Here is a 24,180-nt window from a genome sequence, read left to right on the forward strand (position 1 = left end):
GAAATTTGGTCATTTAATACTCAATGCAGTGATGTAATTCATGAATACATTTAACATTTCTTCCTCATAACAGGTTTTAATATTACTGTAAAGCACTCTTATTGTAGCCTTGTCTTCTATACTTATTGTGGAGACATACCTTCAGTCTGAATCACAGACATTTAATAAATCAGAAGAGATGGAACACGCTGCAGTAATTTCTCTCACCATTGCAATATTCTAAGGACCGATTTAAAGGGGCAATCAGCGGTTGAAACAATAACTAAGCATAATCTACACCCCTATTTTGAATAAAAAGCTGAGGGATGGGGCTGGAGAAATGCATCCACTCTCAAATTCATAAACAGAGCTATGGATGCAAGAACTGACCATCCATGATATCAAAAGATTAGTTCTAACCATGTTTTGAGGCAATATAGTGTTTAATTACATTGCATTTGTTTACAAACATTGGAGTAAAACAAGCTTTTGGGATCTGATGGGGAACTACAGTTGAACTAAGCTCATGAGGCATTTATAAGTTATATTCTTTAAGAATCAATTGGTACATATCATTAACTTATAAGTCCAAAAATTGATGTAGAAACCTTAGATTGCCAGTTTTAAGACGGATAATGGATGTAAAAAAGGAGAAGTATGCAGAGAAAAGTGCAATTGACATAAATAAATTGTTATTCAGTTTGGATCACTTTTACAGAGCTGTCTTTATAATGAATAAATAAATTGTACCATATGAATGGCACGATATCTCTTCACCTTTGTATGACACCTGATATTAGTGACATTCCCATAAGTATTTGTCAATCAAGTATATTTTGTGGTAGAAGATGTAGGCTCTGTTTTCACATTGATTACAACTGGTCACAAAGATTGGTTGTATTTCAAAAGCACTGTAAACTGTCAAATCACTGTAATACTATGTTCTTATAATTTTCTAAACAGCAACCTTTCAATGTTTATTTCTTGTTTTAAACAGAAACAATAGTGAAACAACAGTTTCCACAAAGAAATGACATGGTGTCACGCCCTGGCTCTGGGGACTCTAATATGTTGAGCCAGGGTGTGTAAAGTATATGTGTTTTGTTCTAGGTTTCACATTCTAGTATTGTTTGTCTATGTTTGCCAGTGTGGTTCTCAATCAGAGGCAACGTGATTCAGCTGTTGCTTGTTGTCTCTGATTGAGAACCATACTTTAGCAGCCTGTTTCCCCACAGAGTTTGTGGGATCTTGTTTCTAGTCTGTTGTGTTAGACCGTGAACTGTCACGTTATCGTTTTTGTTGTTTTTTGATCGTGTCTCTAATAAAGAGTATGTTTGCCTGCAACGCTGCGCCTTGGTCCTCATCTCTGTTAGACGATCGTGACAGAAGATCCCACCAGAACTGGACCAAGCAGCCTAGTGAGGAGCAGAGAGGGTGGACTTGGGAACAGTGGAGGAAGAGTTTCGACTGGGTCAAGCCGAATGAGGAGCTGAATGGCGGGAATTGGAAGCAGAAGAGCGAGAGTTGGGCGAGAACTATAGAGGCCTGGCCCACGGGAAGAGAGACTCCCAGAAAATTTTTAGGGGGGCTCACGACGTCGGGGCAGCAGGAGGCCGCGAGTAGAGCGGCCCAGCGGGTTGGCAGAGGCCGCCAGGTTACGGGGGCCACTGGTCGAAGAGGGGATGGAAGGTGTAGAGGCACGGCGAGAGGTACTGGGGTGTGTTGCCAGTCCGGTCCGGCCTGTTCCTGATCCCCACGTAGGGCCAGTGGTGTGTGTTCCCAGTACGGTCCGGCCTGTTCCTGCCACTCGCACCAAGTCTACGGTGCGCGTCGCCAGCTCGGCCCGGCCTGTTCCTGCTCCCCGCACCAAGCCTGTGGTGCGCTTCGTCAGCCCGGTCCGGCCCGCTCCTGCTCCCCGCACCAAGTCAGTGGTGCGCGTCATCAGCCCGGTCCGGCCCATTCCTGCTCCCCGCACCAAGTCAGTGGTGCGCGTCGTCAGCCCGGTCCGGCCCATTCCTGCTCCCCGCACCAAGTCAGTGGTGCGCGTCGTCAGCCCTGTCCGGCCCATTCCTGCTCCCCGCACCAAGTCAGTGGTGCGTCCGTCAACCGGTCCGGCCCGCTCCTGCTCCCGCACCAAGTCAGTGGTGCGTTTGCGTCAGCCCGGCTCGGCCCGTTCCTGCTCCCCGCACCAAGTCAGTGGTGCGCTTCGTCAGCCCGGTCTGGCCCGCTCCTGCTCCCCGCACCAAGTCAGTGGTGCGTTTCGTCAGGCCGGCTCGGCCCGCTCCTGCTCCCCACACCAAGCCAGTGTTGTGCGTCGTCAGTCCGGCACGGCCCGTGCCTGTTCCACTGGTTGCTGGTCCGGCACCGGTCAGATGCTTCACGCCGGAGCTAGAGCAATCCGCTCCACCAGTGTGCAGTCCAGCTCCGGCCAGCGGGGCCAGACCGGACCAGGGGTACTTTGGGGGGTTGGAGAGGGAGCGGGATCAGGCCCGGAGCCGGATCCGCCGCCTAAGCGGAGTGCCCACCCGGTCCCTCCCCTGTGGTATTTGGTGGGCGCGGTCGGAGTCCGCGCCTTTAGGGGGGGGGTACTGTCACGCCCTGGCTCTGGGGACTCTGATATGTTGAGCCAGGGTGTGTAAAGTATATGTGTTTTGTTCTAGGTTTCACATTCTAGTATTGTTTGTCTATGTTGGCCAGTGTGGTTCTCAATCAGAGGCAACGTGATTCAGCTGTTGCTTGTTGTCTCTGATTGAGAACCATACTTTAGCAGCCTGTTTCCCCACAGAGTTTGTGGGATCTTGTTTCTAGTCTGTTGTGTTAGACCGTGAACTGTCACGTTATCGTTTTTGTTGTTTTTTGATCGTGTCTCTAATAAAGAGTATGTTTGCCTGCAACGCTGCGCCTTGGTCCTCATCTCTGTTAGACGATCGTGACACATGGATTCAGACAAATTACATGATATAGTACAACACACCTATGACTTAATAATGTAACCACTAATGCTTAATACTGTAACAATGCTTATGCAAACAAACGCAGACAAGATACTGTAGCATCATCTATACAACCCCTACTATTTGTGAATCTCTTATAGGCTCACAACAACCTGTATATGAGAACACAAGACAAAATCAATCTCCAAATCTACCCCTGACAGTAAGTAAGCCCTGGTCACCTGGGATGTCTCTGCATGTCTGTATTCCACTACAGTCGTACTGTAATAAACAAGATCAATTTGCTCAACAAGATGTACAGTGTGAAAAAGTTATGCATGCAAAGTTTGCCTATGAAAGTGTTATCCAGGAAGTTTTAGTTTCGAATCAATGACAGCTATTCAGTCTCTGGCCTATGTAGGTTATTCATTAACATATGATCGCTGTAAAATTTTGTTTAGGACTTTGAGGTTTCATATTTTGTCATGATAACTGTTGGTGTGGCTGTTGACTTCTATGTAATGCCTTTTTTAATTTAAGCTTTATCCCAAATTATAAAGTGCATGACTTCTAGAGTACCTATGATACTAGAATAATAGGAAGTTTGTGCTAAACCACATGGCACCATGTGACTGTAATACTGTAAAAAACAATAGATATATGTGTTATTTGTTAAATGGTATTCATGCCCTATTATAGCTGATAAATGGAAGTTAAAGTTCCTTTCTTTTCTCCCTTATCTTCAATCTAACAGTAAAAGAAGTCAATGGAAGAGATCTTCATTCAACCACCATTCTCCAGTGAGTTCCATCATCAACACATAGAACACCTGCATGATAACACCCAGTGTGGATCTGTAATATAATGTGAATAATCAATACATTCATGCTATGTTTGATTGTCTGCTTTATTGTGTACTTTTAGTAACAAAATAACATGCTAATAAAAAGTAGATAATACAATACTGTAACATCAAAAATGTAAGCATAATGATAAGGGTGTCCTCTGGTGGTAGTGGTGGGGACTGTACTGTAAATACACTTTTTTGCTGTACTGTATTGTCAATTATGGTGCAAAAGGCACAGAAGCTGTATACTTAAATGTTTTAAATTATGTAAAAACAGAATAATAAAGATTTACATCTATTTCTCCATCAAATTAGTTGTTCTTTGTGTCAAGTGTGACAAGTAATATGTTGATGTGACCTAATGACATTCAGTTAATTAATTCCTACAAAGCTGGGTGATGGTTCCAAAATATGTTAGTGTTAGAGAAGGATTATAAAGCACATATGTTTATTATATATAATATATAATCTCAAATGAATGTAAATTGTGCTTCAATTACTATCGGAAAATACCCCAAGACCAAAGTCCACTATGTTTATCAGTCAAAGCCTGCAATGCAATAGAGGGCAACATTGTTGAACAGGCTCAGTGAAGGTAAAACCCGACACAGCTTCCTTATTAGTGGTAATGGAGGTGGAGTTAGTGCTACAAATGGGGAAATTTGGTCATTTAATACTCAATGCAGTGATGTAATTCATGAATACATTTAACATTTCTTCCTCATAACAGGTTTTAATATTACTGTAAAGCACTCTTATTGTAGCCTTGTCTTCTATACTTATTGTGGAGACATACCTTCAGTCTGAATCACAGACATTTAATAAATCAGAAGAGATGGAACACGCTGCAGTAATTTCTCTCACCATTGCAATATTCTAAGGACCGATTTAAAGGGGCAATCAGCGGTTGAAACAATAACTAAGCATAATCTACACCCCTATTTTGAATAAAAAGCTGAGGGATGGGGCTGGAGAAATGCATCCACTCTCAAATTCATAAACAGAGCTATGGATGCAAGAACTGACCATCCATGATATCAAAAGATTAGTTCTAACCATGTTTTGAGGCAATATAGTGTTTAATTACATTGCATTTGTTTACAAACATTGGAGTAAAACAAGCTTTTGGGATCTGATGGGGAACTACAGTTGAACTAAGCTCATGAGGCATTTATAAGTTATATTCTTTAAGAATCAATTGGTACATATCATTAACTTATAAGTCCAAAAATTGATGTAGAAACCTTAGATTGCCAGTTTTAAGACGGATAATGGATGTAAAAAAGGAGAAGTATGCAGAGAAAAGTGCAATTGACATAAATAAATTGTTATTCAGTTTGGATCACTTTTACAGAGCTGTCTTTATAATGAATAAATAAATTGTACCATATGAATGGCACGATATCTCTTCACCTTTGTATGACACCTGATATTAGTGACATTCCCATAAGTATTTGTCAATCATGTACAGTGAGGGAAAAAAGTATTTGATTCCCTGCTGATTTTGTACGTTTGCCCACTGACAAAGAAATGATCAGTCTATAATTTTAATGGTAGGTTTATTTGAACAGTGAGAGACAGAATAACAACAAAACAATCAAGAAAAACGCATGTCAACAATGTTATAAATTGATTTGCATTTTAATGAGGGAAATAAGTATTTGATCCCCTCTCAATCAGAAAGATTTCTGGCTCCCAAAAACTCCCTTAAAGGGAGTGCTCCTAATCTCAGCTTGTTACCTGTATAAAAGACACCTGTCCAAAGAAGCAATCAATCAATCAGATTCCAAACTCTCCACCATGGCCAAGACCAAAGAGCTCTCCAAGGATGTTAGGGACAAGATTGTAGACCTACACAAGGCTGGAATGGGCTACAAGACCATCGCCAAGCAGCTTGGTGAGAAGGTGACAACAGTTGGTGTGATTATTCGCAAATGGAAGAAACACAAAATAACTGTCAATCTCCCTCGGCCTGGGGCTCCATGCAAGATCTCACCTCCTGGAGTTGCAATGATCATGAGAACGGTGAGGAATCAGCCCAGAACTACACGGGAGGATCTTGTCAATGATCTCAAGGCAGCTGGGACCATAGTCACCAAGAAAACAATTGGTAACACCCTACGCCGTGAAGGACTGAAATCTTGCAGCGCCCGCAAGGTCCCCCTGCTCAAGAAAGCACATATACAGGCCCGTCTGAAGTTTGCCAATGAACATCTGAATGATTCAGAGGAGAACTGGGTGAAAGTGTTGTGGTCGGATGAGACCAAAATCGAGCTCTTTGGCATCAACTCAACTCGCCGTGTTTGGAGGAGGAGGAATGCTGCCTATGACCCCAAGAACACCATCCCCACCGTCAAACATGGAGGTGGAAACATTATGCTTTGGGGGTGTTTTTCTGCTAAGGGGACAGGACAACTTCACTGCATCAAAGGCACGATGGACGGGGCCATGTACCGTCAAATCTTGGGTGAGAACCTCCTTCCCTCAGCCAGGGCATTGAAAATGGGTCGTGGATGGGTATTCCAGCATGACAATGACCCAAAACACACGGCCAAGGCAACAAAGGATTGGCTCAAGAAGAAGCACATTAAGGTCCTGGAGTGGCCTAGCCAGTCTCCAGACCTTAATCCCATAGAAAATCTGTGGAGGGAGCTGAAGGTTCGAGTTGCCAAATGTCAGGCTCGAAACCTTAATGACTTGGAGAAGATCTGCAAAGAGGAGTGGGACAAAATCCCTCCTGAGATGTGTGCAAACCTGGTGGCCAACTACATTTACATTACATTACATTACATTACATTACATTTTAGTCATTTAGCAGACGCTCTTATCCAGAGCGACTTACAGGAGCAATTAGGGTTAAGTGCCTTGCTCAAGGGCACATTAACGTCATTTAGCAGACGCTCTTATCCAGAACGACTCACCAATTGGTGCGTTCACCCTATAGCCAGTGGGATAACCACTTTACAATTTTTTTTTGGGGGGGTAGAAGGATTACTTTATCCTATCCCAGGTATTCCTTAAAGAGGTGGGGTTTCAAATGTCTCCGGAAGGTGGTGAGTGACTCCGCTGTCCTGGCGTCGTGAGGGAGCTTGTTCCACCATTGGGGTGCCAGAGCAGCGAACAGTTTTGACTGGGCTGAGCGGGAACTATGCTTCCGCAGAGGAAGGGAGCCAGCAGGCCAGAGGTGGATGAACGCAATGCCCTCGTTTGGGTGTAGGGACTGATCAGAGCCCGAAGGTACAGAGGTGCCGTTCCCCTCACTGCTCCATAGGCAAGCACCATGGTCTTGTAGCGGATGCGAGCTTCAACTGGAAGCCAGTGGAGTGTGCGGAGGAGGGGGGTGACGTGAGAGATCTTGAGAAGGTTGAACACCAGACGGGCTGCGGCATTCTGGATGAGTTGTAGGGGTTTAATGGCACAGGCAGGGAGGCCAGCCAACAGCGAGTTGCAGTAGTCCAGACGGGAGATGACAAGTGCCTGGATTAGGACCTGTGCCGCTTCCTGTGTAAGGCAGGGTCGTACTCTCCGAATGTTATAGAGCATGAACCTGCAGGAGCGGGTCACCGCCTTGATGTTGGCGGAGAACGACAGGGTGTTGTCCAGGGTCACGCCTAGGCTCTTCGCACTCTGGGAGGAGGACACAGCGGAGTTGTCAACCGTGATGGCGAGATCATGGAACGGGCAGTCCTTCCCCGGGAGGAAGAGCAGCTCCGTCTTGCCAGGGTTCAGCTTGAGGTGGTGATCCGTCATCCATACTGATATGTCTGCCAGACATGCAGAGATGCGATTCGCCACCTGGTTATCAGAAGGGGGAAAGGAGAAGATTAGTTGTGTATCGTCAGCGTAGCAATGATAGGAGAGGCCATGTGAGGATATGACAGAGCCAAGTGACTTGGTGTATAGGGAGAAAAGGAGAGGGCCTAGAACTGAGCCCTGGGGGACACCAGTGGTGAGAGCACGTGGTGCGGAGACAGCTTCTCGCCACGCCACTTGGTAGGAGCGACCGGTCAGGTAGGACGCAATCCAAGAGTGAGCCGCGCCGGAGATGCCCAGCTCGGAGAGGGTGGAGAGGAGGATCTGATGGTTCACAGTATCAAAGGCAGCAGACAGGTCTAGAAGGACAAGAGCAGAGGAGAGAGAGTTAGCTTTAGCAGTGCGGAGAGCCTCCGTGACACAGAGAAGAGCAGTCTCAGTTGAATGACCAGTCCTGAAACCTGACTGGTTTGGATCAAGAAGGTCATTCTGAGAGAGATAGCAAGAGAGTTGGCTAAAGACGGCACGCTCAATAGTTTTGGAAAGAAAAGAAAGAAGGGATACTGGTCTGTAGTTGTTGACATCAGTGGGATCGAGTGTTGGTTTCTTGAGAAGGGGAGCAACTCTCGCTCTCTTGAAGACGGAAGGGACATGGCCAGCGGTCAAGGATGAGTTGATCAGCGAGGTGAGGTAGGGGGAGAAGGTCACCGGAGATGGTCTGGAGAAGAGAGGAGGGGATGGGGTCAAGCGGGCAGGTTGTTGGGCGGCCTGCAGTCACAAGTCGCAGGATTTTATCTGGAGAGAGAGGGAGAAAGAAGTCAAAGCATAGGGTAGGGCAGTGTGAGTAGGACCAGCAGTGTCATTAGACTTAACAAACGAGGATCGGATGTCGTCAACCTTCTTTTCAAAGTGGTTGACGAAGTCATCCACAGAGAGAGAGGAGGGGGGGGGGCGGGGGGGGGGAGGATATAGGAGGGAGGAAAATGTGGCAAAGAGCTTCCTAGGGTTAGAGGCAGATGTTTGGAATTTAGAGTGGTAGAAAGTGGCCTTAGCAGCAGAAACAGATGAAGAAAATGTAGAGAGGAGGGAGTGAAAAGAAGCCAGGTCGGCAGGGAGTTTAGTTTTCTTCCATTTCTGCTCCGCTGCCCGGAGCTCTGTTCTGTGAGCTCGCAATGAGTCGTCAAGCCACGGAGCTGGAGGGGAGGACCGAGCCGGCCGGGAGGATAGGGGACACAGAGAGAGAGAGGGGAGAAAGAAGTCAAAGCATAGGGTAGGGCAGTGTGAGTAGGACCAGCAGTGTCATTAGACTTAACAAACGAGGATCGGATGTCGTCAACCTTCTTTTCAAAGTGGTTGACGAAGTCATCCACAGAGAGAGGAGGAGGGGGGCGGGGGGGAGGATATAGGAGGGAGGAAAATGTGGCAAAGAGCTTCCTAGGGTTAGAGGCAGATGTTTGGAATTTAGAGTGGTAGAAAGTGGCCTTAGCAGCAGAAACAGATGAAGAAAATGTAGAGAGGAGGGAGTGAAAAGAAGCCAGGTCGGCAGGGAGTTTAGTTTTCTTCCATTTCCGCTCCGCTGCCCGGAGCTCTGTTCTGTGAGCTCGCAATGAGTCGTCAAGCCACGGAGCTGGAGGGGAGGACCGAGCCGGCCGGGAGGATAGGGGACACAGAGAGTCAAAGGATGCAGAATGGGAGGAGAGGAGGGTTGAGGAGGCAGAATCAGGAGATTGGAGGGAGAAGGATTGAGCAGAGGGAAGAGATGATAGGATGGAAGAGGAGAGAGTAGTGGGAGAGAGAGAGCGAAGGTTGCGGCGGCGCATTACCATCTGTGTAGGGGCAGAGTGAGTAGTGTGGGAGGAGAGTAGAAGAGCAGCATCTAGTGAAGATGAGGTCAAGCGTATTGCCTGCCTTGTGAGTAGGGGGGGACGGTGAGAGGGTGAGGTCAAAAGAGGAGAGAAGTGGAAAGAAGGAGGCAGAGAGAAATGAGTCAAATGTGGACATAGGGAGGTTGAAATCCCCCAAAACTGTGAGGGGTGAGCCATCCTCAGGAAAGGAACTTATCAAGGCGTCAAGCTCATTGATGAACTCTCCAAGGGAACCTGGAGGGCGATAGATGACAAGGATATTAAGCTTAAATGGGCTAGTGACTGTGACAGCATGGAATTCAAATGAGGAGATAGACAGATGGGTTAGGGGAAAAATTGAGAATGTCCACTTGGGAGAGATGAGGATTCCTGTGCCACCACCCCTCTGACCAGATGCTCTCGGGGTATGCGAGAACACATGGTCAGACGAGGAGAGAGCAGTAGGAGTAGCAGTGTTTTCAGTGGTAATCCATGTTTCCGTCAGCGCCAGGAAGTCGAGGGACTGGAGATTAGCATAGGCTGGGATGAAGTCAGCTTTGTTGGCAGCAGAACGGCAGTTCCAGAGGCTGCCTGAGACCTGGAACTCCAGGTGTGGGGTGCGTGCAGGGACCACCAGGTTAGAGAGGCAGCAGCCACGCGGTGTGGGGCGTTTGTGTAGCCTGTGCAGAGAGGAGAGAACAGGGATAGGCAGAGGCATAGTTGACAGGCTGTAGCAAATGGCTAGAATAATGCAGAGGAGATCGGAATGAAATGAACTAAACATCTGGGACAGTAGAGAGCAGGGCCTCCCTCACCAAGAACTTCTACTTCTAACAACTATAATTGTTTCACTGAACCACCCGAACAAAAACTCTACCAACTTCCACCTTTAGAAATCAGAATTGTTGTGAACCACAGCGGTTCAATGTTTAAAGGAATAGACTCAACCCACTTTATTCAGCTAGCTAACTATGACACCATAGCTAACTAGCATGCTAGCATCCAAAAACACACAGTTTAGCACCAACACTTGCATCCAAAAACACACAGTTTAGCGCCAACACTTGGTCACAACAAACCACCAATAGTGTGTTAACACACTAAGCAGATAATTCGTGTCCGTGTCTGTTGGCTAGCTAGCAATGGCCACTGTGTTGACCTTGTTTGAAGAACGGCTAGCCAGCTAGCTTCGTGCTACCCCCGGCACCGCCGAACAACAGTGCCAACCCACAGTAACTAACCACAACAGCCCACGATGCCTAGCTATGACGCCATAGCTAACTAGCATGCTAGCATCCAATAACACACAGTTTAGCACCAATACTTGGTTACAACAAACCACCAAGAGTGTGTTAACACACTAAACAGATAATTCATGTCCGTGTCTAGTTTCTTTCGTAACGCAACTACAAGAAACGTCTGACCTCTGTGATTGCCAACAAGGGTTTTGCCCCAAAGTACTAAGTCATGTTTTGCAGAGGGGTCAAATACTTATTTCCCTCATTAAAATGCAAATCAATTTATAACATTTTTGACATGCGTTTTTCTGGATTTTTTTGTTGTTATTCTGTCTCTCACTGTTCAAATAAACCTACCATTAAAATCATAGACTGATCATTTCTTTGTCAGTGGGCAAACGTACAAAATCAACAGGGGATCAAATACTTTTTTCCCTCACTGTATATGATAACATTGGTAATAGGTCCATTGTTATAGTCTATTACTTGCGAGGCACATCGGAGCATAAATTGAAATAACTTTTTCTTTCACTGGATTGATAGTCAGTCTCAGTGGAGGGAAATTACAATGCAAAATAATACATAGAGCTCCTGTAACTTTGAGCTCCTTTAACTGCTGTCACCAGGCAGGACATAACCACCCATGCAAAACATGCTGATTAAAGGGTCCTGTGTAGATTGTATTTTCAACCAGAAGTTATAGTTTTCACACTTTTACAGTGTTAGTTTCATCAGCTGTTGTACAAATATGACACAAAACACAGGAAAACTGCATTTTGACTGCACTAGGCCATTAAATGAAAAGGGGGCGGAGAAAGTCTGAAATTGTTGGTGCAGTCACCCTGTTTCAAACAGCAGATGTCAACCTCGTCCACCAGACAAACATTGTGGGTTTATACAAATCATTGGGTCAGACAGAGCTACACTCTCACTCTCACCACTCTCTCGTAGACAAAGCCGTGTTGGGCTGAGACTCCATGAGATCGACATTAGTTTTAAACGTGTTTGTTTACAAAAGATAACAGCAACAAAAGTAATGAACTAGGGCTACAACTTCAGCCTATAGTTTGGGTTAGGTAAATGACCATATCATTGAAATGATCATTGTACTTAAGCTGCTGGAAATATCCCAGAGAGTGCCTGTGTAGCTGGGAGGTTTTACAACTGGGTGTGTTCAACTTCAGCATATCTCATATTCTGCGGTTCGAATGGATTCTCCCAAGTCTATGTTTTTACTTATATCATGTATTCTGGCTGTTTTAGGTAAGAACGATTAACTCAATTATGTGATGTGTGGAGATACATACTATTGTCTCTGTGAATGTGACTAGCCTACTAGTTGGATGATGCTGCTTGTAAAATGTTTCAGAAATTCCAAATGAAAACATGCTCTTATAGGCTATAGGCTATTTCCTTTGTTGTCTACAATTTATGACTAGGATCAGCGCCTACATTCTAAATATTATATCTTGATTTTTAAATGTAATTAGTTGAAATATTAATCTACTGTCAGTCTTCTTACCTAACCCTGTCTCCTCAGGGTTTTGTTATGGAGCAGGAGTGTTACCAGACGGCCCCCTGAAAGGAGCATTAGGAAAGAGTGTGATATTTACTACAACCATTGATCCACCAGACCTGCCATTTATAACAATAGCCTGGATATTAAATGTGTCCACCACTATAATATCGACCAGGCCTCTACCTGGTAGTGATACTATAGGGTCTGGATACAAACACAGGATCTTTCTGAACAGATCCACTGGATCTCTGGAGCTCAGGAATCTCTCCCTGCATGACACTGGAGAGTACAGACTGACCATTACACCAGCTGTGGGAGATTTACTAACTGGAGACACAACAGTGAAGGTGTATGGTGAGTACTTTCTGTTGTGTTGTAGCAGCTGCACCTCATAGCCTACAGTACTCTTACAGTCATATAGTCACAATGTTTAAGATGTTTTTTATTTATTGATTAGTACATATTCTTGTGAGACTGCCAATAGTTTGCACATTGGGTTTTGAAGGATAGAGCTCGTCGATCCCTCCCCTCTGGTGGCATATTTTAACTAATTGTAACCCCCTAGATATTACAGTGCCTTGCAAAAGTATTCATATCCCTTGGATTTCTTCAAATTGTATTATGTTACAAAGTGTGATTAAAATCCAGGCTCTGTCGTAGCCGGCCGCGACCGGGAGACCCATGGGGTGGCGCACAATTGGCCCAGCGTCGTCCAGGGTAGGGGAGGGAATGGCCGGCAGGGATGTAGCTCAGTTGGTAGAGCATGGCGTTTGCAACGCCAGGGTTGTGGGTTCGATTCCCACGGGGGGCCAGTATGAAAAACAAAAGAAATCATCAACAAAATAAATACTTGAAATACTATTTTTTTACATTCAGCCCCTTTGTTCAGGCAAGTCTTGTGGAGTATATATGGGTGTCCGAGCTATGTGCTAGTAGTTTAAACAGAAAACTTGGTGCATTCATCATGTCAACACTTCTTACAAAAACAAGTAGTGATGAAGTCAATCTCTCTTCCACTTTGAGCCATGAGAGATTGTAGCCCTCCGTGTACAGCCCTCCGTGCTGCCATGTTCTGAGACAATTGTAATATAAATAAATAAAAATATATATATACAGTGCATTCGGAAAGTATTCAGACCCCTTGATCTTTCCACATTTTGTTACATTACAGCCTTATTTGAAAATTGATGAATTATTTTTGCGTTGTCTTGGCTGTGTGCTTAGAGTCGTTGTCCTGTTGGAAGGTGAACCTTCACCCCAGTCTGAGGTCCTGAGCACTCTGGAGCAGGTTTTCATCAATGATCTCTCTGTACTTTGCTTCGTTCATTTTTGCCTTGATCCTGACTAGTCTCCCGCCCCCCTATTTGTTTTTTTCACTGCTGCTACTCGCTGTTTATTATCCATGCATAGTCACTTTACCACTGCCTACATGTACAAATTACCTAAATTACCTCGACTAACCTGTACCCCCGCACATTGAATTGGTACCTTTAACCCCTGTACAGAATATAGCCTCGTTATTGTTATTTTTTTAAACTTTAGTTTATTTAGTAAATATTTTCTCCCAGACCTCATGGCTTGGTTTTTGCTCTGACATGCCCTGTCAACTGTGGGACCTTATATAGACAGCTGTGTGCCTTTCCAAATCATGTCCAATCAATTTAACTTACAACAGGTGGACTCCAATCAAGTTGTAGAAACATCTCAAGGATGATCAATAGAAACAGGATGCACCTGAGCTCATTTTCGAAAGGGTCTGAATACTTATGTAAATAAGGTATTTCTGTACAAGTGTGTAGGCCTATGAATATTTGGGAAGGCCGCAATTTGGGTAGTGCGCATGGCAATAGGCCTAGCTGACTGAGTTGTGGCTGTCAGTGAAAAGCGTCTAAAATATGTGTGAAGATAATGTGTCTTGAGTATAATTTAAAATGTTGCATCAAGAAGAAGGGGAGGGGTGTGTGGCGAAGATATGCAGCGTCTCTCTCCAGAATGAATGCAAATGTAGGAGAGTGCCCATTTGGCAATGCCTGATTTCTGATTGTATTAATTCACCATGTACACCACTAATAAACTGAGCTTCTCAGTCATTTTTTCTTCACCTCACACAAGTCAACAAAGTCTGTTTTTTGAACATCTATTGCGAATGATAGTTCCTCAATATTTGAAAGATCTTTCCAGCACTCCCGGCTTCGATAATCACCAAGCCTCGGTTTGAAAGAGCAAAATACAGTGGGGGAAAAAAGTATTTAGTCAGCCACCAATTGTGCAAGTTCTCCCACTTAAAAAGATGAGAGAGGCCTGTAATTTTCATCATAGGTACACGTCAACTATGACAGACAAAATCACAGGACACCTGTCCACAACCTCAAACAGTCACACTCCAAACTCCACTATGGCCAAGACCAAAGGACACCAGAAGCAAAATTGTAGACCTGCACCAGGCTGGGAAGACTGAATCTGCAATAGGTAAGCAGCTTGGTTTGAAGAAATCAACTGTGGGAGCAATTATTAGGAAATGGAAGACATACAAGACCACTGATAATCTCCCTCGATCTGGGGCTCCACGCAAGATCTCACCCGGTGGGGTCAAAATGATCACAAGAACGGTGAGCAAAAATCCCAGAACCACACAGGGGGACCTAGTGAATGACCTGCAGAGAGCTGGGACCAAAGTAACAAAGCCTACCATCAGTAACACACTACGCCGCCAGGGACTCAAATCCTGCAGTGCCAGACGTGTCCCCCTGCTTAAGCCAGTACATGTCCAGGCCCGTCTGAAGTTTGCTAGAGTGCATTTGGATGATCCAGAAGAGGATTGGGAGAATGTCATATGGTCAGATGAAACCAAAATATAACTTTTTGGTAAAAACTCAACTCGTCGTGTTTGGAGGACAAAGAATGCTGAGTTGCATCCAAAGAACACCATACCTACTGTGAAGCATGGGGGTGTAAACATCATGCTTTGGGGCTGTTTTTCTGCAAAGGGACCAGGACGACTGATCCGTGTAAAGGAAAGAATGAATGGGGCCATGTATCGTGAGATTTTGAGTGAAAACCTCCTTCCATCAGCAAGGGCATTGAAGATGAAACGTGGCTGGGTCTTTCAGCATGACAATGATCCCAAACACACCGCCCGGGCAATGAAGGAGTGGCTTCGTAAGAAGCATTTCAAGGTCCTGGAGTGGCCTAGCCAGTCTCCAGATCTCAACCCCATAGAAAATCTTTGAGGGAGTTGAAAGTCCGTGTTGCCCAGCGACAGCCCCAAAACATCACTGCTCTAGAGGAGATCTGCATGGAGGAATGGGCCAAAATAGTGTGTGAAAACCTTGTGAAGACTTACAGAAAACGTTTGACCTGTGTCATTGCCAACAAAGGGTATATAACAAAGTATTGAGAAACTTTTGTTATTGACCAAATACTTATTTTCCACCATAATTTGCAAATAAATTCATAAAAAATCCTACAATGTGATTTTCTGGATTTTTTTTTCTCATTTTGTCTGTCATAGTTGACGTGTACCTATGATAAAAATTAAAGGCCTCTCTCATCTTTTTAAGTGGGAGAACTTTCACAATTGGTGGCTGACTAAATACTTTTTTTCCCCACTGTATAATGATCTGATGATCTGATGATCTAGTTGATACAATGTTACAAGTTCGCTAGTGACAGCTTCTGGCCGGACCCAGTGATGATTTGATACAATGTTGCATTTCACTAGCAATAGCTCAAGTCAAGACAGATAGAAAGGGAGGCAGACAGGAAGAGTAGAGAGATGAATGTGATTGAAAGAACCAGAATTTTAATACGGATATTTTCCACTGTTTTTATTTGTCGGCTTTAGGCCTATGTATTTTACTTAGTTGACGATTGAGGGAAGTTATAGGCCTACTGCTGCATTGGCCTATAAACTATCTCTGAGTTCTATGCTCTCATGCACTGTTGCAACATTTCTTTAGCCGCCAATGAATCCCAGTGTATCAATGTGTCCATATTGCAGAGGATGGTGCTCTCGCCATTGTTGAATTTTAACTTTTAGATTTTTATAATTTTACTTCAGATTTTTATGATTAACCAGTTGAAAATGATTTTGAGATACAAAAACGTTATTATTTAAATGAAACTGTTCCATGAAAATGAGCATATAAAAATAATCATAACTGGCACGCAGATGGTAGAAATGGTAGGATAAATTATAAACTTCCCCAAACTTGAAACCCGCGAGCCTGCCTATGGTCTTTACTATTACACCCATTAACAAAACTGTCAACGTGCAAGCACGCACACACATAGGAGGTCCTGTGAAAATACGTGCCCGCCTATGGAAATCAAAGGCCCGTCCAACTGATTCGTTCTGGCGCCGGCCCTGGTTGGAATTGTAACTGTAGTCTGGACACTGACTGTATTTCTCACATGTAGGCTGTTGTAATATTAAGTTCTGCAGAATTAAGTGTTCCTCGCAGTAAGATTAAGATGAAAACATCATGACTGGTTGTGTTTATATATCATCTACATTATAATCTAGACTACAATCTGTATTATCAAACCAACCTATCTGATTCATAATATAACCATTATCCTTCACAGAACCAATATCTGGTGCTACCATAACAACTTCCCCAAATCCTCCAATCATCGAGGGGAATTCTGTCACCTTAACATGTGATGCTTCTGGCTCCATCATCAGCAGAGAGTGGATGATGGTTGGTCAGCCTCTGTATTCTGGTGACAATATCATCTTCTCTGAGAATAACAGAGTGCTGTTTATAAACTCTGCGAATAGAACAGACAGTGGAGAATACCTGTGTGGAGTCAGCAACCCTGTCAGCTCTAAAAATGCCAGTGACACTGTGAATGTAATCTGTAAGTACTTCCCTATAAGCCTGGGGATAAATGTACCAGATAAATGTATCAACTGTACCATCAATAGGTGCACATTAAAAAAATGTAACAATGAATGAACACAAACTTTACACCAACCATTATGACTCCAACGTCACACTGATTACAAACTAATACACTTGTAGCTATGACTAACAGGTGATCTCTGTGTTACAGATGGACCTGATGGTATGGAAATCAAGGGTCCAACTGAAATAGAAGTAGGACAGAAGTTTACATTGACCTGCTCTGCTGACTCCAACCCACCTGCCAACTACACCTGGATGCTCAATGGAACAGAGATACCTGGACATTCACCTGAGTTCCCTAAAGAGAAGAGTGAATACTCTGACAGTGGGGATTACACCTGTACAGCAACAAATGATGTCACTAGAATCAAAACATCTGAGGTTCATAAACTGTCAGTAAAAGGTAAAGTTACCTGAAGCTTTAAAGACAATAATTTACATAATAAATATATAGTTAAAGTTCTACTTATGAAGTTTTGCATTTCAAAGTTGTTTTCAACTAGGGTCTTTACATTTACATTTTAATCATTTAGCAGATGTCACCCATTTGCACTGTATTGTGTAGTACTGCTTGTTGTCTGTAGCCTTTCTCTCGTCTCTACATGATTCTCTCTCTGGTCTCTTCAGTGGAGGGCTCTTTATCACCAGATGGACTGTCTTCTGGTGCCATCGCTGGGATTGTGTTTGGAGGGTTGCTGGTTGTGGGAGTGGCAGTTGGTGTTTCAGTCTTCTTCCTCAGGAAAAACGGGTGAGTTAAGAAACTTCCCTGCAGTTAGTAGAACATTTAGGCTCACTGTTCACATTGAACAAAACTGGTCACAAATATGACCTGTATGTATTTCAAAAGCACTGTAAACTGTTAAACGCACTGTAATATTATGTTATTTTAATTTTCTAAACAGTAACCTTTCATTGTTTATTTCTTGTTGCATTCAGAACCAATGCTGACCCAGTCCATCAAGGAGGTAACCGCATACTGTACTGTATATTAAATCTTACAGGCATATCTAACTACATAGCCGTGGGAAGTAGGGGTGCTGAGGGTGCTGCATCACCCCCTGAAAAATCAGAATAAATACAAAAAAATATTATATATTTTTTAATCACAAAAGTATTCCACTGGCCCTTTACTAGTATTAGCAAACCAATATAGATGTCGGTATCGCCGGCAAAAAAATGTTTTCAGCATCTCTGCTTTGGCAGAAAAGGTAGTTTTATAATTAAGAACAGTATCTTGCAGGATTCAATAGTTGGACTTGTAAGAGTTGTTGCCCTGTCCCTTTCTCTGTGATTATCATTCTAATGGAATCCAGAAAGAACAAAATCCTGTCCTCAAACATTTACTTCAAAAGGTACATCAAAAGGTGCAAAGTAATGGGCAAAGACACCAAACATCCACATCAAATTAAATATTCTTCTTGATCAAATAACATGGAAAACAACCACTTTTTGTGAAGTATTAATTTACCATGCTTACGAACCACTTAATGTAAATGTACATTACTGTATTGTACATAGCCTGGTCATCGAAGTTTGTACGTGTAGACTTTCCATCACCATGAAGAAAAACAATGCACAGTAATTGAGTACATTGAGACATTTACATTTACATTTACGTCATTTAGCAGATGCTCTTATCCAGAGCGACTTACAAATTGGTGCATTCACCTTATGATAGCCAGTGGGACAACCACTTTACAAATTGTTTTTTTATGGTGCGGAAACAGATTCTCACCACGCCACCTGGTAGGAGCGACCGGTCAGGTAGGATGCAATCCAAGAGTGAGCCGCGCCGGAGATGCCCAACTCGGAGAGGGTGGAGAGGAGGATCTGATGGTTCACAGTATCAAAGGCAGCAGATAGGTCTAGAAGGATGAGAGCAGAGGAGAGAGAGTTAGCTTTAGCAGTGTGGAGAGTCTCCGTGACACAGAGAAGAGCAGTCTCAGTTGAATGACCAGTCTTGAAACCTGACTGGTTTGGATCAAGAAGGTCATTCTGAGAGAGATAGCAGGAGAGTTGGCTATAGACGGCACACTCAAGAGTTTTGGAGAGAAAAGAAAGAAGGGATACTGGTCTGTAGTTGTTGACATCGGAGGGATCGAGTGTAGGTTTTTTGAGGAGGGGTGCAACTCTCGCTTTCTTGAAGATGGAAGGGACATAGCCAGCGGACAGGATGAGTTGATGAGTGAGATGAGGTTAGGGAGAAGGTCTCCGGAAATGGTCTGGAGAAGAGAGGAGGGAATAGGGTCAAGCGGGCAGGTTGTTGGGCGGCCGGCCGTCACAAGTCGCAAGATTTCATCTGGAGAGAGAGGGGAGAAAGAAGTCAAAGCATAGGGTAGGGCAGTGTGAGCAGGACCAGCGGTGTCATTTGACTTATTAAACGAGGATCGGATGTCGTCAACCTTCTTTTCAAAGTGGTTGACGAAGTCATCCACAGAGAGGGAGGAGGGAGGGGGAGGAGGAGGATTCAGCAGGGAGGAGAAGGTGGCAAAGAGCTTCCTAGGGTTAGAGGCAGAGGCTTGAAATATAGAGTGGTAGAAAGTGGCTTTAGCAGCAGAAAAGGAGGAAGAGAATGTAGAGAGGAGGGAGTGGAAAGATGACAGGTCCGCAGGGAGTCTAGTTTTCCTCCATTTCCGCTCGGCTGCCGGGAGCCCTGTTCTGTGAGCTCACAATGAATCGTCAAGCCACGGAGCAGGAGGGGAGGACCGAGCCGGCCGGGAGGATAGGGGACATAGAGAGTCAAAAGATTCAGAGAGGGAGGAGGGTTGAGGAGGCAGAATCAGGAGATTGGAGGGAGAAGGATTTAGCAGAGGGAAGAGATGATAGGATGGAAGAGGAGAGAGTAGCGGGAGAGAGAGAGCGAAGGTTGCGACGGATTAGTAGAAGAACAGCATCTAGTAAAGATGAGTTCAAGCATATTGCCTGCCTTGTGAGTAGGGGGGGGAACGGTGTGAGGGTGAGGTCAAAAGAGGAAAGGAGTGGAAAGAAGGAGGCAGAGAGAAATGAGTCAAAGGTATATGTAGGGAGGTTAAAGTCACCCAGAACTGTGAGCCATCCTCAGGAAAGGAACTTATCAAGGCGTCAAGCTCATTGATGAACTCTCCAAGGGAATCAAAGGACATCAAGTGGTTTGTGATGATGTGATGTGATGATATGGCTCAGTTGGTAGAGCATGTCGCTTGCAGTGCTAGGGTTGTGGGTTTGATTCCCTCGGGGGACCAGTATGAAAATGTATGCACTCACTGCTGTAGGTTGCTCTGGTTAAGAGCATCTACTAAAAGGAATGAATAGATCATTTCAGTTTTCACATAAAATAAGTTGCCTTTGCAAAGTATTTCAAGAAACTAGAAAATATATATCAAGCAAGTATTTTTATATTCGACAGGTATTATTAGATTAACTGTTTTGTACAGATAATTATCAGACTCAAGTTACAAATGCTGGTAAAAACTCAAAAACATTATTATTTTTTTTATCACAAAAGTAGTGCACTGGGCATTTACTAGTCCTGTATTAGCGGACGAATATAGACCTTTCAGCACGGGCACCATTTTTTATTCTGTACCCCCGCCCCAAACTACTTCCCGCGGCTATGTCTAATAATATATATATACACTGCTCAAAAAAATAAAGGGAACACTTAAACAACACAATGTAACTCCAAGTCAATCACACTTCTGTGAAATCAAACTGTCCACTTAGGAAGCAACACTGATTGACAATACATTTCACATGCTGTTGTGCAAATGGAATAGACAACAGGTGGAAATTATAGGCAATTAGCAAGACACCCCCAATAAAGGAATGGTTTTGAGATGGTGACCACAGACCACTTCTCAGTTCCTATGCTTACTGGCTGATGTTTTGGTCACTTTTGAATGCTGGTGGTGCTTTCACTCTAGTGGTAGCATGAGACGGAGTTTACAACCCACACAAGTGGCTCAGGTAGTGCAGCTCATCCAGGATGGCACATCAATGCGAGCTGTGGCAAGAAGGTTTGCTGTGTCTGTCAGCGTAGTGTCCAGAGCATGGAGGCGCTACCAGGAGACAGGCCAGTACATCAGGAGACGTGGAGGAGGCCGTAGGAGGGCAACAACCCAGCAGCAGGACTGCTACCTCCGCCTTTGTGCAAGGAGGAGCAGGAGGAGCACTGCCAGAGCCCTGCAAAATGACCTCCAGCAGGCCACAAATGTACATGTGTCTGCTCAAATGGTCAGAAACAGACTCCATGAGGGTGGTATGAGGGCCCGACGTCCACAGGTGGGGATTGTGCATACAGCCCAACACCGTGCAGGACGTTTGGCATTTGCCAGAGAACACCAAGATTGGCAAATTCGCCACTGGCGCCCTGTGCTCTTCACAGATGAAAGCAGGTTCACACTGAGCACATGTGACAGACGTGACAGAGTCTGGAGATGCCGTGGAGAACGTTCTGCTGCCTGCAACATCCTCCAGCATGACCGGTTTGGCGGTGGGTCAGTCATGATGTGGGGTGGCATTTCCTTGGGGGGCTGCACAGCCCTCCATGTGCTCACCAGAGGTAGCCTGACTGCCATTAGGTACCGAGATGAGATCCTCAGACCCCTTGTGAGACCATATGCTTGTGCGGTTGGCCCTGGGTTCCTCCTAATGCAAGACAATGCTAGACCTCATGTGGCTGGAGTGTGTCAGCAGTTCCTGCAAGAGGAAGGCATTGATGCTATGGACTGGCCCGCCCGTTCCCCAGACCTGAATCCAATTGAGCACATCTGGGACATCATGTCTCGCTCCATCCACCAACGCCACGTTGCACCACAGACTGTCCAGGAGTTGGCGGATGCTTTAGTCCAGGTCTGGGAGGAGATCCCTCAGGAGACCATCCGCCACCTCATCAGGAGCATGCCCAGGCGTTGTAGGGAGGTCATACAGGCACGTGGAGGCCACACACACTACTGAGCCTCATTTTGATTTGTTTAAGGACATTACATCAAAGTTGGATCAGCCTGTAGTGTGGTTTTCCACTTTAATTTTGAGGGTGACTCCAAATCCAGTGTGATTTTGTTGTCAGCACATTCAACTATGTAAAGAAAAAAGTATTTAATAAGATTATTTGTTTCATTCAGATCTAGGATGTGTTATTTTAGTGTTCCCTTTATTTTTTCGAGCAGTGTATTTATGTTTGTTTACTCCACATTTACATTGACATTTTAGGCCTAGATTCAATCAGATGAAGCATTAACCGGTGATAGCCAACACCCGCCTAGCTGATGTTTTGGCAGGTTGGAGGTGTAACTGCATTGGAGCTGTGAAATTGGTAAGCAGCTGCTCTTGTGATCATTGTCACAAAGCCACACTCATCCCACTCACGTTAGAAGTTCAGAACGAGAAAGTGTAGGCTATATAGAAATAATGACTCAAATTGAAAATCATTAAAATAATGAGGATTTTTATCAGCCTAATCCGGGTGTAGATTACATCTCCCATTCCAGTGCTCAAATTTGTAAAGAAGGCTGCATGGTATTTCTCTTAATGCGACTCCGTGCAGCCAATGGCAATGTTCGCTTTAGGTATAATGCGAGGAGCCGCTTGTGGATTTGACAGCTCTAATGCAGTTCCAACCCGACACCGCTTAAACCAACCATAATGCGGATGTTGGCTAAAGCAGATCTGATTGAATGGAGCCCTTAATCATTTAGCACACACTCTTAACCAGAGCAATTTACAGTTTCCACAGAAAAATGAATTCAGACAAATTACATGATCTAGTAACACCATGTTTTGTACACTCACTGACTGAGTTAATTAAGGACACCTTCCTAATTATAACAAACTATCAGCATCTGTGCAACCCGCTTTACTTGTGCATCTTCTACAGGCTCTCAGCAACATGTATATGCGAACCCATCACCTGTGTATGAGAACACAAGACAAAATCAATCTCCACCTTTACCCCTGACAGTAAGTAAGACCTGGTCACCTGGGATGTGTCTACTACAGACTTACTGTAATAACCAGGATAACTTTGCTGATGTACAGTGTTAAAAAATACTGTATGCCAAGACTGTTTGGTTATGACAGTCTTCTCCAGGAAGTTTTTGTTATGGCACTTCAGTCTCTGGCCCTTTCATGTTATTCATTAACATATGATCACTATCAAAGTTTTTAGGACTTTGGTTTCATATTTTGTCATGGCAACTGTTGGTGTGGCTGTTGCCTTTTATGTAATGCCATTTGTTTATCTCTAATTATGAAATACAGGACTCCAAGAATATCTATGATACTAGGATAATGGTAAGTTTTATGTTAGACCACAAGGTACCATGTGACTGCAATACTGTAAAAAATGTATTTATGTGTTGTTTGTAAGGTCTTCATGCTGTGTCACTGCTGATAAATGGAAGTTAATGTTCCTTTCTTTTCTCCCTCACCAATCTAACAGTAAAGGCTCTGTCGTAGACGGCCGCGACCGGGAGACGCATGGGGCGGTGCACAATTGGCCCAGCGTCGTCCAGGGTAGGGGAGGGAATGGCCGGCAGGGATGTAGCTCAGTTGGTAGAGCATGGCATTTGCAACGCCAGGGTTGTGGGTTCGATTCCAAAAATGTATGCACTCACTAACTGTAAGTAGCTCTGGATAAGAGCATCTGCTAAATTACTAAAAATGTAAGAAATCTAAAAGAAGTCATTGGAAAATACAGTACCTCCATTCAACCACCATTCTCTAGTGAATTCCATCATCAACACATGTAAAACCTGCATGATAACACCCAGTGTGGATCTGTAATATCATGTAAATAATCAATACATTTATGTGGTTTTATTGTCTGCTTTAGCTTCTTATGAAAGTGTGTGTGTGTGTGTGTGTGGGGGGGGGGGGTTGGTAAATGTTCACAATCTAATTTAAATAGTAAATATAATTATTTATTGTACACTGTATTGTGGAGTGTGGATCCAAAAAGGCAAAGAAGCTGGAGTACTTTATTGCTTTATATGAAGTAAAACAGAATGATTAATAAAGATTGCCATCTATTTCTCCATCAACTCTGTTGTTTGTGTCAAGTGTGATGTTTATATGAGCTAATGATATTCAGGTAATTCATTCCTAGAAAGCTGGGTGTTGGTTCTAAAGCCTTGTTTATACCTGGTTCTAACATGTATCCTGTTTCCTGATCTTGCCCT

General features: G+C 44.2%; 1 protein-coding gene across 3 annotated transcripts in view; it reads left to right on the forward strand.

Moving 5' to 3' along the window:
* The window catches only part of LOC121542881 (carcinoembryonic antigen-related cell adhesion molecule 1-like), a 109,362-nt gene extending 85,829 nt beyond the window's left edge, over positions 1–23,533 (forward strand). For 2 of the 3 annotated variants that reach the window (XM_045208388.1, XM_045208390.1), the window contains 6 exons: positions 16,701–16,976; positions 17,172–17,426; positions 17,651–17,771; positions 17,960–17,988; positions 22,878–22,960; positions 23,261–23,520. In XM_045208388.1, the coding sequence (XP_045064323.1) occupies positions 16,701–16,976; positions 17,172–17,426; positions 17,651–17,771; positions 17,960–17,988; positions 22,878–22,960; positions 23,261–23,368 (872 nt within the window). In that variant the 3' untranslated portion in view covers positions 23,369–23,520. Of the gene's footprint in view, positions 1–16,700; positions 16,977–17,171; positions 17,427–17,650; positions 17,772–17,959; positions 17,989–22,877; positions 22,961–23,260 lie in introns of all 3 variants that reach the window. The other variant, XM_045208389.1, reaches the window with a different exon arrangement.
* Positions 23,534–24,180: the final 647 nt, after the last annotated feature.

The sequence above is a fragment of the Coregonus clupeaformis genome, chromosome 28, assembly GCF_020615455.1.
Source record: "Coregonus clupeaformis isolate EN_2021a chromosome 28, ASM2061545v1, whole genome shotgun sequence".
NCBI classification, from domain to species: domain Eukaryota; kingdom Metazoa; phylum Chordata; class Actinopteri; order Salmoniformes; family Salmonidae; genus Coregonus; species Coregonus clupeaformis.